This window comes from Anomaloglossus baeobatrachus, chromosome 2 (assembly GCF_048569485.1).
Source record: "Anomaloglossus baeobatrachus isolate aAnoBae1 chromosome 2, aAnoBae1.hap1, whole genome shotgun sequence".
Classification (NCBI taxonomy): Eukaryota; Metazoa; Chordata; class Amphibia; order Anura; family Aromobatidae; genus Anomaloglossus; species Anomaloglossus baeobatrachus.
Genome location: NC_134354.1, coordinates 446,805,509 through 446,820,953, shown reverse-complemented (window position 1 = coordinate 446,820,953; position 15,445 = coordinate 446,805,509). Strand labels below are relative to the sequence as shown.

At 47.6% G+C, this 15,445-nt stretch overlaps 1 protein-coding gene across 3 annotated transcripts in view; it reads right to left on the bottom strand.

Annotated features, from left to right (window-relative positions):
• Positions 1-11,254, bottom strand: part of BEND2 (BEN domain containing 2) — a 113,415-nt gene extending 102,161 nt beyond the window's left edge. For 2 of the 3 annotated variants that reach the window (XM_075336289.1, XM_075336292.1), the window contains exons 1-2: positions 11,131-11,254; positions 7,922-8,072 (exon numbers count right to left, since the gene is read on the bottom strand). In XM_075336289.1, the coding sequence (XP_075192404.1) occupies positions 7,922-8,011 (90 nt within the window). In that variant the 5' untranslated portion in view covers positions 8,012-8,072; positions 11,131-11,254. The remainder of the gene's footprint in view (positions 1-7,921; positions 8,073-11,130) is intronic. The other variant, XM_075336290.1, reaches the window with a different exon arrangement.
• Positions 11,255-15,445: the final 4,191 nt, after the last annotated feature.

The window sequence follows — 15,445 nt, the reverse complement described above, 5'->3', positions numbered from 1 at the left end:
GAGTGTTTTGAAGTAGGAGAGAGCCCTCGGTCACTGGGCAGCAACCTAATGACAGTTGCAACCGTGCCGCATCATGGGGTCCATGCAGAACACAGTCCTCGCCTCAGTCGAAGATGAGGGAGATACATGACCCACTAGGTGAGCTAGTTCGTTCGACTCACTGGGTCGTGAGTAGAGTAACACATACCTGTTACGGTATCCAGCTTCTGGTCCGGAGAAACGCTAGCCCATTGGATAGCGGGCAGGATCATCGATCTTGAATGCTGGCACTGAATGTGACAGCTGCTGGCGTGCCGCCTCATGAGGCAGTGATGGATGGAGCTCTCGCATCGGTCGGAGATGAGCGGAAAAGCTGAACAAAGCACTTGAGCCTGTTGCTGTATCCGGCTTCTGGTTCTGATAAGTGCTGGCCCATAGGATAGTGGGCAGGCTCATCAAATCACTGTCACGCTGTAGTATACAGGTGCATATAGAAATACTGGCACACAAGATAGAGGGCACATTCAAGAAACACTAGCACACCGGATGGTGGGTAGGTACATAGAGACACACTGGATAGTGGATACTGGCACCCTGGAAGATGGACCGACATATAGACACACTGGCACACAAGCAAGTGGACAGGTCTGTGGAACTGTCAATCTGGATGCTGGACAGGATCATAGAAGCAGAAAATTCTTTTGCCCGCAGAAACAGACAGGTTCGAGTAGAGACTTGACACCCTAAACAGTGGGTAGGTTTACCCAACACTGGTACAGTGGTGTAAACAGGTGCGTAAAGAAACACTGGCGCACTGAATAGTGAGCCGGCTCGAGAGGACACTGGTACACCAGAGTAACCAAATGCGCGTAGTAACGCCGGCCCACTGGATAGCGGGCAGGATCCCAAAGACACCTGGGTATTGGAGCACATAGGCATGACACAGACACTGGCACACTGGATAGTGGACAGGGGCAAGAGCGCTGGCACGGAGGTGTAGGCCAGTGCATAGAGACGCTGACACACTGGACAGTGGACAAGTAGGAGGAAACTGCTGGCGCACTGGTGTAAACTAGCACATAGAGAAAGCACAGGCACACTGGTGTAGGCCAGTGCGTAGGGAAATGCAGGCACACTGGATAGTGGGCAAGTACATGAAGACACTGGCACACAGGTGAAGACCACGGGCACACTGGTGCAGACCAGTGCAAGAGAAACACTGGCACACTGGATAGTAGACAGGTACTTGGGGACCCCGGCGCGCTGGTGTAAAGCAGTGCATAGAGAAGACACTGGTACACTGGATAGAGGACAGGTACATGGAGACACTGGCACACTGGATAGTGGACAGGCTGAGGTTGAAAAAAGGGGACAGGTCAAAAGAGCACTGACCCTGTGGTAGATAGTTATATGACAGTAGATAGGGACATGAGGAACATTAACCCACAGATAGCGACCCTACGGTAGATAGGGACATGAGGAACACTGACACACTAGATAGTGGGTACAGGAGAGTAGGCAGGAGCACGAGACACACTGACAGTGGAAGTGGACAGGACCCAGAACACTGGAGTACCCCTAGAAATGGAGAAGGGTGACCTGCCAGAGGACCGGTGGCCCCTAGCATAGTGTGCGTGTAGAAGAGTGTTATCCCGCACCTGTAAGAGTGGGGGGGGGGGGGGAACTGGCAAGCTGTAGCATAAGGTTGCTAATACTCCCGGGCTGAAGTAGCTCTATAGGCACGTAATGTGTTAGAGGAGAGACAGCTCACTGTAAGTGAACGGCACTCCGGGATCAGGAGTAGATGCCTATGGTAGTAAATAGTGCTACCAACTATAATAGGAAACCGGTTCTGAGGTATGCTTAAGGCTTTTTTTTTTTTTTTTTACACACATCAGTCTTGCAGAGACTGGGATCAAATAAGTGAGGCCCAGGGTAGGAGAGTGGTGCCCGGGCAGCCCGGAGCGGTGACTGCGGGGGAGCTTGGCTGCAGGTAGTGCAGAGATCCGTCTGCCTGCGGGGGCGCGCTGGGCCCTGAGTCGCACTGACTGCCTGCGGGGGGCGCTGAAGCTGCGGCGGCAGCGATACTTACCAGGCCAGGAAGCTGGAAGTGCGGGCAGAAATGACGTTCCCCGGGTGTCTCGGCGTCGGGAAGTGACGTCAGGCGCCAGGAAGAGGGGGGGCGGCGCTTGCACAAGAGAGCAGGAGGGCAGGGGAGCTCGCGCGATTGGGGGGATGGACCAGAGTTTGAAAAGCCCGCGCGCGCAGACAGAATTCCCGGCTGGGGGCGTGGCCTGGAGGGTGCGCCGACACTGAGAGGGCCGCAATGGAGCCGGGGGCTAAATTTTAAAGGTAGGCCGCCGGAGGGGACGCCGGGTAGTGGATGCCACGGCAGGGGGGCTGATCGGGGGAGCGCAGGGAGGCCACACTACAGGGGAAGCAAGCTACAGAGGGGCCTGTGGTGGGGGCTCTAAGGGAGATATAGGACCCCCTGACCCAAGTGGAAAAGGGGCTGTGGGGTTTATATAGACGGGATCCCTCCACTCATAACCCGGGACGGGGAAGAAGGAGTGGGGAGGGCAGAGTACTTATCTTGAGGTCCTGGCTTGTCCTGAGGTGATCCTGGATCCATCCTGGAAGGCGAGCGAAGACATCTCGACGATCGTCCCGGGCATAGTCGAGGGGAGACCGGAAGGGTACCTCTCCATCCCAGGTACGGTCTTCGTCCTCCTACCCCACAATCAGGCTCGGGAGCGAGAGAGTTTGGGGAGGGGGGCAGGACCCTCCGCCTTTATCAGCGACGTCGCACTTTTCCTCACTGCGGATGCACCTCGAACACTCTTCTGTGTTGGAGGGGCCGGGTACACTGCCAGACAGACACGGAAGACAACAGTAGTGGCGGACGGACCCCACTTCTGTGCGACCGGTCTCTATGTGGGTGAGCAGGGTGAGCGATTACACCCTGTCGCCCGATGAGCTGTGTCTGAAAAACAAAGGGAAAACATTAATAAAACACAACAATACAAACCTGAGGGGCTGAGAGCAGCCCCTGCGTGTCCAACCTCCTCGGACACTAAGCAAAAACTGATCTCCTCAGCTCCGGTCAGTGGGTGTATACTGCTGGGGAGGAGCCAACTTCTTTATTTGCATAGTGTCACCTCCTAGTCCCAGCAGCATACACCATGGTTTCCTGTGTCCCCCAATGAAGCGATAGAGAAACAGGAGATACAACGAGTATATATGCAAGAACAATATTTTTATTTATATGAAAGAGACATACGCAACACAGCATGGAAAATAAAAACAACTACCAATAAGTCAAGGGGGCACAAGGTATTGAGTGTATAAAACTTGTCATGGGTTGTCAATGTATAGGCATATCTCAGGACAGAATGATATAATGGTATGATGGGACTTAGTACATATATATGTCTGTCACTAATAGTCGTGGAAAAGGTAAGGCCAAGAAAGGTGTATAAGCACAACACAGGACAGCAAGATATATTGCAATGATACTCAGTCCATACGTGTCCGTCCCTAATAGTCGTGGAGAAGGTAAGGCCAATGCTGAGCATAACCCAGTACAGAAAAGGTATAATGTACTAAGACACAGTCCATATGCGTCTGTCACTGGTAGCCGTGGAGAGGGTAAGGCCAATCAGTTAATAGTGTAGAGACAAATCACAAGACAGGTTTCCTCCTTGAGAAAGCAACAGTACCTTCGCGAAACGCGCGTTGGTGGTGATCCTGTTCCTTGTGGGTATCTGCACTCTGTATTGATCATGTATTAGGTGTTGTCCTTGTATCTATTATACTGTATTTTACATGACCATATCTGTTGCACATGAGTCCTTCGGGACCCCGGCATAGTTGTATGCACTTGCACTTTATTGCTTTAATATCTATTTACTGTTCATATTGGCCGGGATACTCCTGTTGCAGTACATCTTTTTACTTTGGGTCTTTTTCAATACAGTTTTTATTGGCCTTATCTCTCCCACGGCTACCAGTGACAGACATATATGGACTGAATCCCAATATATCATTATATTTCTCTGTCCTGTGTTGTGCCTATATACTTTTTCTTTGATCTGCCTTACCTTTCCCACGGCTACCAGTGACTAATATGCATTGACTGAGTCTTATTATATTACACCTTTGGTCTTGTGATTTGCCTCTACACTATTAACTGATTGGCCTTACCCTCTCCACGGCTACCAGTGACAGACGCATATGGACTGTGTCTTAGTACATTATACCTTTCTGTACTGGGTTATGCTCACGCATTGGCCTTACCTTCTCCACGACTATTAGGGACGGACAAGTATGGACTGAGTATCATTGCATTATATCTTCCTGTCCTGTGTTGTGCTTATACACCTTTCTTGGCCTTACCTTTTCCACGACTATTAGTGGCAGACATATATGGACTAAGTCCCATCATACCATTATATCATTCTGTCCTGAGATATGCCTATACATTGACAACCCATGACAAGTTTTATACACTCAATACCTTGTGCCCCCCTTGACTTATTGGTAGTTGTTATTATTTTCCATGCTGTGTTGCGTATGTCTCTTTCATATAAATAAAAATATTGTTCTTGCATATATACTCGTTGTATCTCCTGTTTTTGTATATTGTGCGAGTAGTGCATGCACCCTGTCGGGGTACATACATACCGACAGCGTGCACACCATATGGCTCATTTATTGGGAATTGTTCTCATAACTAAGCTGCAATGCCTGCACATGAGATAACAATGGATTATCAGGAGAACTATACTATATTTCTAAAAGGAGGTATTTACGAATATTTTTATACCTACTACATATTGGGATAGGATCACTATTGCCAAAAACTAATTTTTGCTCCTGGAGAAAAAAAAAAGTGAAAGGAATAAAAGGGAAAAAAAAGTTTGTCATCTAATATATAAAGCTGAATGTGTGTTTGTGTGTGTGTGTATGTATGTCCGGGATTGGCATCTGCACCGTCGCAGCTACAGCCACAAAATTTTGCACACTCACACTTCTGAACCCCGAAAGCGTCATAGGCTATGTTTTGAGGGGAAATTTTAACCCCGCGCTTTATAGTTATTCACCAAAAAACCTGCCTCCATTAAAGCGAATGGAGCTGGGAGCCACAGTGCAGCCAGAACTTCAGAAGAATGCGCAGCCACGCCCTTATATGGAATGTTGGCGTGTCACAATGTAGCCAGGGAAAGAGACAGACTGACAGGGAAAGAGACAGACACAGACAGGGAAAGAGAGGGAAAGAGACAGACAAGGACAGGTAAAGAGACAGACAAGGACAGGTAAAGAGACAGACACAGGGAAAGAGAGGGAAAGAGACAGACAGGAAAATAAATAACCCTATTGACAGCAGCCAAGTAACGATATTGTGTGTATTCTTGATACTGAAAAATCTAGATTTTTTATAAATAGATAAACACATGGAACACACACCCAAAAATCACACAAACCAGTGTCGCTAGGCAAAAATGTATATAACTGAACATGAGGTTCTTAGTTTAACATTCTATCACTGTATGAAGCCCACTGCTATGTCACAGCGAACCTCTCAGTGGGTCACTAACTTTAAAATAGTCTTAAAGGTGCAGCATCATGCACCAACCACCGTCGCAGTGCACCAGCAGGGTGGGCGACCTGGTGGCTTACAGTACCCTTGCTGCTAGGCACACCACCTCACAGACACAAAACCACAGCAACAATGGCCGACATGTTCAGTTTTATACATTTTTGCCTGGTGGCACTAGATCAACATACGATTTTTGGATGTGCGGTCCATGTCTTTCTGTACAGGTATATTATACCACATGGTATGTCCCATCTTTTTGCTTTACTTGAATCAGCACCACTCCCATTTGGCACAGGCGATTTTAATTAGCAGGACACTGCAAGGAGAGGTCCTGTCTATTTTTGCTTTCAGCTCAGTCTGAGAGCTTGTGGAAGGCAAGTCTAGCTCCTTTCACTAAGTGTTGGTGATGTGCATCGGCCATTGTTGCTGTGATTTTGTGCCTGTAAAGTGGTGGGGCCTGTAGTCATGGGGACTTGCAGCATGGTTATTGTGGAGCACCAAGTCGCCTGCCCAGCTGCAGCGGTGACTAGTGCATGACACTGCACCTTTAAGGCTATTTGAAGTTAAGGACCTACTGAGAAGTTTGCGATGACGTGGCAGTGGGCATAATACAGTCTGATCAGAATGTTAAGCTAAGAACCTCAAGTTTCGCCACCAACTCATGATTTTTGGAAGTACAGTCCAGGTCTTTCTCTACAGCTATGTTACATCGAGATGTTTTGAAAATTTTATTTCCATTTTTTCATTTGCAGATCAGTAACATATCAATCATTCCTGTAATTTCCATAATTACAAAATTTTTCTTCCTTGATGTTGCTAATTCAATGTTGAGGAGAGAATATTAATTGCAGCCTGGATGGAGTAAAAGGTAATTTACACGCTGCAACATCGCTAGCATCGGCTAGCGATCCGAGCGCGATAGTACCCGCCCCCGTCGCACATGCGATATGTGTTGATTGCTGCCGTAGCGAACATTATCGCTACTGCAGCGTCACACGCACTTACCTGGTCGGCGACGTCGCTGTGACTGCCGAACAATCCCTCCTTCAAGGGGGAGGTGCGTTCGGCATCACGAACAATCCCTCCTTCAAGGGATTGTCACTAATCGGCCGGCCAATAGAAGCGGAGAGGCGGAGATGAGCGGGACATAATATCCCGCCCACCTTCTCCTTTCCGCATTGCCGTCGGGACACAGGTAAGGGTACTTTCACACTTGCGTTTATTTCCTTCCGTTACAATCCGCCCTTTTGGAAAACAGCGGAATCCGTTAACGGATTCCGCTGTTTCCCATAGACTTGTATAGGTGACGGATTGTACCAAAAGGACCTGCGTTGCTTCCGCTGGGCGACGCTCCGTTGCTTCCGACCAGCGGGAGGAACGCAGCATGTAACGTTGTTTTGAGCAGCGGAATCCTCTGGATTTCACTGCGCATGCTCTTTTTTTTTTTTGTTTAAATCAAACTTTATTTTGGCTCGCGGTGGCCGAACGTTCAGCTGAGCGCCCGCCCGCTGGCATGCCCGGGCGCCGGCAAGTGACAGCACTCAGCTGATCACCCGGCGGTCGGCTGCAGGGAGCGATCAGCTGATCACTCGGCGGCCGGCAAGTGACAGCGCTCAGCTGATCACCGGCGGTCGGCTGCAGGGAGCGATCAGCTGATCACCCGGCGGCCGGCAAGTGACAGCGCTCAGCTGATCACCGGCGGTCGGCTGCAGGGAGCGATCAGCTGATCACCCGGCGGCCGACTACTGGGAGCGATCAGCTGATCACCCGGCGGCAGGGAGCGATCAGCTGATCACCCGGCGGCAGGGAGCGATCAGCTGATCACCTGGCGGCAGGCTGCAGGGAGCGATCAGCTGATCACCCGGCGGCCGGCTGCAGGGAGCGATCAGCTGATCACCCGGCGGCCGGCTGCAGGGAGCGATCAGCTGATCGTTCACAATAGTCTGCCGCTGGTAAAACTGTAAAAAAAAAAATAAAAAAAAAAATAAAAACGAATTGCGTTGTTTTGCAGCATCCGTTGTGCCACTATATGCAACAAATCCGTTGCATCCGTTACACAACGCAATGCAACGGATACCGTTCAACGCAAGTGTGAAACTAGCCTAAGGAGACAAACAACATCGTACCTGCGGTCGATCCGACATTATGGAAATGAACGACATTACACAGATCAGCGATATTGTACGCTTCTGTGCTCGTTCATTGTTCCATCTAGGATTTACACGTTGCGATGTCGCTACCGGCGCCGGATGTGCGTCACTAACGACGTGACCCCGACGATATAGTGGTAGCGATGTCGCAACGTGTAAGGTACCCCTAAAGAAGTCTTTGAAGTATACATACTGTAGCATCAGAAATCAAGGAGTTGACCTTCCGGCATTCGCGTGGTAGGTGAAATTCCAGCTCCTCAGTAGTATTGACATCTGTCTGCATGACAAAGTGTGGAGGATACGGGTCAAACCAGATCTAGTCAGTGGCAGCAGATTTTCATCCTCTAAAATGAAAGAAAAACAACAAAAATGTAACACCATCAAAATGTACAAGTAATACAAAGCAGGTAGTCACTGCTCAATGAGGAAAACTACTAAAATGTTACTTATAGCAAACATACTTTATAGGCTTTATTAGCTGTGTGGGCCATGCTGTTGTTTTTGCCGATTCATTTACAAGTCCGTATATTCCTGTATAGCACCACTACCTGTAACAGTCTATGGAGCTGATCAGAAGTGAGTGATATTTTTTCTTTTTGCGGACCAAGTGGGTTATGCAAAATTGCATAACCATATCCAATATTTATAAGAGAGTGTTGGATCCAATGCGGCAATGAAAGTCTATGGGTCGATGAAAACATTCATTCCAACCATGTGCAATCCATTACTCAATCACCAATAGAAGTGGAGAAACCCCCCCCCCATCAGTGAAAAAACTGAAGAAATTCTGATCCAAATTATTGATGAAACTTGGACCGATTTTCTTGTACGAGAAATTGCCGACGCCTGAATTCCCGATCCTAAAGAGGCGCAAATGCAAAAAAGACTCAGGCCCAACATTTTTTGCCATGCCTACTGGTACAGAATTTCCCCCAAAAAGTCCTCAGACCAGCTTGACATAAACTTCCATTCATTTCAACAGGAGCACATGCCTGTAGGGTTTATGTAAGGTTTTTCTTAAACCGCAGAAAAAGAACCAAGATTATTGTTGAGGCATTCCTGTATGAAAACATGCTTAAATTCCCCCCCCCCCCCCCAAAACAAAAAAAAAACAACCCTCATATACAAAACCCATAGAGGAAGACCAGCACCAGTGGTGGTATGAGCACCCCATCTTAGGCCTGTTTCACACGTCAATGATTCTGGGACGTTTGTGATTTTTTTTTCTACGTACCAGAATCACTGACATACGCAGACCCATTATAATGAATGGGTCTGCTCACACGTCAGTGATTCTGGTACGTTTGTGCTTTTTTTTTTTTAAAACGTACCAGAATCACTGACATACGCAGACACATTATAATGAATGGGTCTGCTCACACGTCAGTGATTTTTCACTGCACGTGTCTCCGTGTGGCGTACCCGCGTGTCCGTGATTGCCGCACGGAGACATGTCCATTTTTTTCTGGCATCACTGATGTCCCACGGACCACGCAGTGGTGTGATCCATGAAACACGTGCCAGAAAAAAACGTGCATATAAAATAAAAATCATTTGTACTCACCCGGCTCCAGCGATGTCCTCTGCAGCCCGTGCAGCTTACTGCTTCTGAGCCGGCTCATTACTGTCGTGCATATTCATTATGCACGACACAGCCGACCCGGAAGCAGCTGCTGCGGGGGTCAGCGCCGGCCGGATGCTGCACTGCGGGAGCGTTCAGCACCATGGAGAGAGGGAGCGCGCACAGGTGAGTTAATCTCTACGTGCAATCACGGAGAACGGAGCCCGGATTGCACTTAGACAACCCACGTGTGCCGTGATTCACGGCACACGGAGGGACATGTGCGTGTTTTACATGTCAGTGAAGAACGTCTGTGTTTTTCACTGACGTGTCAAACAGGCCTTATAGACGCTGGTGTGACAATGATGATTCATGAAAATGCTGACTGTTTTTCTTGAGGTATATTCTCTGGCTTTTAGGGTCTTTTTGAGACCGGTTTACCACCAGCATCAATAAATATAATTATATACACACACACACACACACACACATAGTTACCAGAAGAATGGATTGATCACACCTTTTAGCAGCTTCACGGCTTTGAATCCTACAGTGGTTTTCAGAAGTTGCAGAAAATGGATCATGTGCACAGCAGGTGGTTTTGACATTGCTGTTCTTATGTTCATTATTTTTAGCATTCACTGAGCTTTTTTCAGCCCACATCCGCCTGGGAGAGGGGTCGGTGCCAGTATCCTTTGGACTAACTTCACAAGACTGTATTTTCATTCGAAAAATGAAATCATGACGACAGCTGCAGGACATCGGAGCATTAATAATAATATCCCAGCATGCGATATCTTCTTAGGGATACTTAAGGCCCATTTACATGGAACGACTTCGCTAACGAGAGGTCGTTGGGGGTCACGGAATTCGTGACGCACATCCGGCCTCGTTAGTGACCTCGTTGCGTGTAACACCTACGAGCGAGTGTTAACGATTAAAAATACTCACCTAATCGTTGATCGGTCGTTCATTTTCAAAATTTCGTTTGTCGTTGTGGACGTAGGTTCTTCGTCGTTCCTGAGGCAGCACACATCGCTACGTGTGACACCCCGGGAACGACGAACAGCAGTGTTCCTGCATCCTCCGGCAACGAGGTGGGCGTGACTTTCCATGCGGCTACTCTCCTTCCCTCCGCTTCTATTGGATGCCTGCTGTATGATGTCGCTGTGACGCCGCACAAACCGCCCCCCTTAGAAAAGAGGCAGTTCGCCGGCCACAGCGACGTCGCTAGGAAGCTAAGTACAGTGTGACGGGGCCTAGCAATATTGTGCGCCACAGGTAGCGATTTGCCCGTGACGCACAACCGACGGGGGCGGGTGCTTACACAAGCGGCATCGCTAGTGATGTCGCAGCGTGTAAAGCAGCCTTTAGGATGAGAGCCGCCTGCTCAGCGGGTGCGCAGGAAAACCCTCATCCATCGTGGAGCATTGGTTTCTGCTTTATAAACATGCTCCCAATTCCTAACAAGAGACATTGAATTCAGTTTTGGAAATGTAAATACCGGCCAATAGATAGATATATATCACGTATGATATCACACATGGTGTGTACGCTGGGGGAACCTAGCCTTGCTGGCAACAATATTTGTAACAAAAAGATAGATACAAACTTGTGCAAACATAAAAGTGCTGGAAACAGTGTAAATTGTGGATAATATTATATACGTCATATATTGTGAGTGTATGTGTGTCTGTATGTACAAGTGTAAACATAGCCATGTACACACCCCATCCCCACTTCCCAGGGGGCTGTGCGCGGGGTACATTACCCCCCACAACACAGCTGGCCCCGGCCCACAGTACACGCACAGAACAATGCGGGGGAGGGGCGCTCCTCACCACATCCAGCACCCACCACTCCGGGAGGACACAATACTCCACCGGAATCTACAGCCAGGCAGCGCCGTACGGTCACGTATCCGGAATCCAGCGGGCACCGGCAGATACTAGACTACTCTGGTAAAGGACCTTTGATGATATCATGATCATGTGATCAGTCACGTGAGGAAGAGGCGGAGCCTGCCTACTAGCTGAGCTGCTGCAGGAGTATCCTATGGCCACTGGCCAGCGCACAACTGGGCTGTGATGTGAGCGGCTGCGTCCTGTGGGGAGAGTGAACAAAAGGACAAGCATGGAGTATGTGCAGGATATAGAGCACTGAGCACATATCCCATATACACTGCTAGAGAGTGTATACTGTGTCCTAGGCATGGAGTATGTGCAGGATATAGAGCACTGAGCACATATCCCATATACACTGCTATACAGTGTATTCTGTGTCCTAGGCATGGAGTATGTGCAGGATATAGAGCACTGAGCACATATCCCATATACACTGCTAGAGAGTGTATACTGTGTCCTAGGCATGGAGTATGTGCAGGATATAGAGCACTGAGCACATATCCCATATACACTGCTAGAGAGTGTATTCTCCGTGTCCTAGGCATGGAGTATATGCAGGATATAGAGCACTGAGCACATATCCTATATACACTGCTAGAGAGTGTATTCTGTGTCCTAGGCATGGAGTATGTGCAGGATATAGAGCACTGAGCAGATACCCCATATACACTGCTAGAGAGTGTATTCTGTGTCCTAGGCATGGAGTATGTGCAGGATATAGAGCACTGAGCACATATCCTATATACACTGCTAGAGAGTGTATTCTGTGTCCTAGGCATGGAGTATATGCAGGATATAGAGCACTGAGCACATATCCCATATATACTGCTAGAGACTGTATTCTGTGTCCTAGGCATAGAGTATGTGCAGGATATAGAGCACTGAGCAGATATCCCATATACACTGCTGGAGAGTGTATTCTCCGTGTCCTAGGCATGGAGTATATGCAGGATATAGAGCACTGAGCACATATCCCATATACACTGCTATACAGTGTATTCTCTGTATCCTAGGCATGGAGTATGTGCAGGATATAGAGCTCTGAGCACATATCCCATATACACTGCTATACAGTGTATTCTCTGTATCCTAGGCATGGAGTATGTGCAGGATATAGAGCACTGAGCACATATCCCATATACACTGCTATACAGTGTATTCTCTGTATCCTAGGCATGGAGTATGTGCAGGATATAGAGCTCTGAGCACATATCCCATATACACTGCTAGAGAGTGTATTCTGTGTCCTAGGCATCGAGTATGTGCAGGATATAGAGCACTGAGGACATTTCCTATATACACTGCTGGAGAGTGTATTCTGTGTCCTAGGCATGGAGTTTATGCAGGATATAGAGCACTGAGCAGATACCCCATATACACTGCTAGAGAGTGTATACTGTGTCCTAGGCATGGAGTATGTGCAGGATATAGAGCACTGAGCACATATCCCATATATACTGCTAGAGACTGTATTCTGTGTCCTAGGCATAGAGTATGTGCAGGATATAGAGCACTGAGCAGATATCCCATATACACTGCTGGAGAGTGTATTCTCCGTGTCCTAGGCATGGAGTATATGCAGGATATAGAGCACTGAGCACATATCCCATATACACTGCTATACAGTGTATTCTCTGTATCCTAGGCATGGAGTATGTGCAGGATATAGAGCTCTGAGCACATATCCCATATACACTGCTATACAGTGTATTCTCTGTATCCTAGGCATGGAGTATGTGCAGGATATAGAGCACTGAGCACATATCCCATATACACTGCTATACAGTGTATTCTCTGTATCCTAGGCATGGAGTATGTGCAGGATATAGAGCTCTGAGCACATATCCCATATACACTGCTAGAGAGTGTATTCTGTGTCCTAGGCATCGAGTATGTGCAGGATATAGAGCACTGAGGACATTTCCTATATACACTGCTGGAGAGTGTATTCTGTGTCCTAGGCATGGAGTTTATGCAGGATATAGAGCACTGAGCAGATACCCCATATACACTGCTAGAGAGTGTATACTGTGTCCTAGGCATGGAGTATGTGCAGGATATAGAGCACTGAGCACATATCCCATATATACTGCTAGAGACTGTATTCTGTGTCCTAGGCATAGAGTATGTGCAGGATATAGAGCACTGAGCAGATATCCCATATACACTGCTGGAGAGTGTATTCTCCGTGTCCTAGGCATGGAGTATATGCAGGATATAGAGCACTGAGCACATATCCCATATACACTGCTATACAGTGTATTCTCTGTATCCTAGGCATGGAGTATGTGCAGGATATAGAGCTCTGAGCACATATCCCATATACACTGCTATACAGTGTATTCTCTGTATCCTAGGCATGGAGTATGTGCAGGATATAGAGCACTGAGCACATATCCCATATACACTGCTATACAGTGTATTCTCTGTATCCTAGGCATGGAGTATGTGCAGGATATAGAGCTCTGAGCACATATCCCATATACACTGCTAGAGAGTGTATTCTGTGTCCTAGGCATCGAGTATGTGCAGGATATAGAGCACTGAGGACATTTCCTATATACACTGCTGGAGAGTGTATTCTGTGTCCTAGGCATGGAGTTTATGCAGGATATAGAGCACTGAGCAGATACCCCATATACACTGCTAGAGAGTGTATACTGTGTCCTAGGCATGGAGTATGTGCAGGATATAGAGCACTGAGCACATATCCCATATATACTGCTAGAGACTGTATTCTGTGTCCTAGGCATAGAGTATGTGCAGGATATAGAGCACTGAGCAGATATCCCATATACACTGCTGGAGAGTGTATTCTCCGTGTCCTAGGCATGGAGTATATGCAGGATATAGAGCACTGAGCACATATCCCATATACACTGCTATACAGTGTATTCTCTGTATCCTAGGCATGGAGTATGTGCAGGATATAGAGCTCTGAGCACATATCCCATATACACTGCTAGAGAGTGTATTCTGTGTCCTAGGCATCGAGTATGTGCAGGATATAGAGCACTGAGGACATTTCCTATATACACTGCTGGAGAGTGTATTCTGTGTCCTAGGCATGGAGTTTATGCAGGATATAGAGCACTGAGCACATATCCCATATACACTGCTAGAGAGTGTATTCTGTGTCCTAGGCATGGAGTATGTGCAGGATATAGAGCACTGAGTACATATCCCATATACACTGCTAGAGAGTGTATTCTGTGTCCTAGGCAAGGAGTATGTGCAGGATATAGAGCACTGAGCACGTATCCCATATACACTGCTATGCAGTGTATTCTCTGTGTCCTAGGCAAGGAGTATGTGCAGGATATAGAGCACTGAGCACATATCCCATATACACTGCTAGAGAGTGTATTCTGTGTCCTAGGCATGGAGTATGTGCAGGATATAGAGCACTGAGGACATTTCCTGTATACACTGCTAGAGAGTGTATTCTGTTTCCTAGGCATGGAGTATATGCAGGATATAGAGCACTGAGCAGATATCCCATATATACTGCTACAGAGTGTATTCTGTGTCCTAGGCATGAAGTATGTGCATGATATAGAGCACTGAGCACATATCCCATATACACTGCTAGAGAGTGTATTCTGTGTCCTAGGCAAGGAGTATGTGCAGGATATAGAGCACTGAGCACGTATCCCATATACACTGCTATGCAGTGTATTCTCTGTGTCCTAGGCAAGGAGTATGTGCAGGATATAGAGCACTGAGCACATATCCCATATACACTGCTAGAGAGTGTATTCTGTGTCCTAGGCAAGGAGTATGTGCAGGATATAGAGCACTGAGAACATATCCCATATACACTGCTGGAGAGTGTATTCTCCGTGTCCTAGGCATGGAGTATGTGCAGGATATAGAGCACTGAGCACATATCCCATATACACTGCTATACAGTGTATTCTCTGTGTCCTAGGTATGGAGTATGTGCAGGATATAGAGCACTGAGCACATATCCCATATACACTGCTAGAGAGGGTATTCTCTGTGTCCTATGCATGGAGTATATGCAGGATATAGAGCACTGAGCACATATACCATATACACTGCTAGAGAGTGTATTCTGTGTCCTAGGCATGGAGTATGTGCAGGATATAGAGCACTGAGGACATTTCTCTGTATACACTGCTAGAGAGTGTATTCTGTTTCCTAGGCATGGAGTATATGCAGGATATAGAGCACTGAGCAGATATCCCATATATACTGCTACAGAGTGTATTCTGTGTCCTAGGCATGA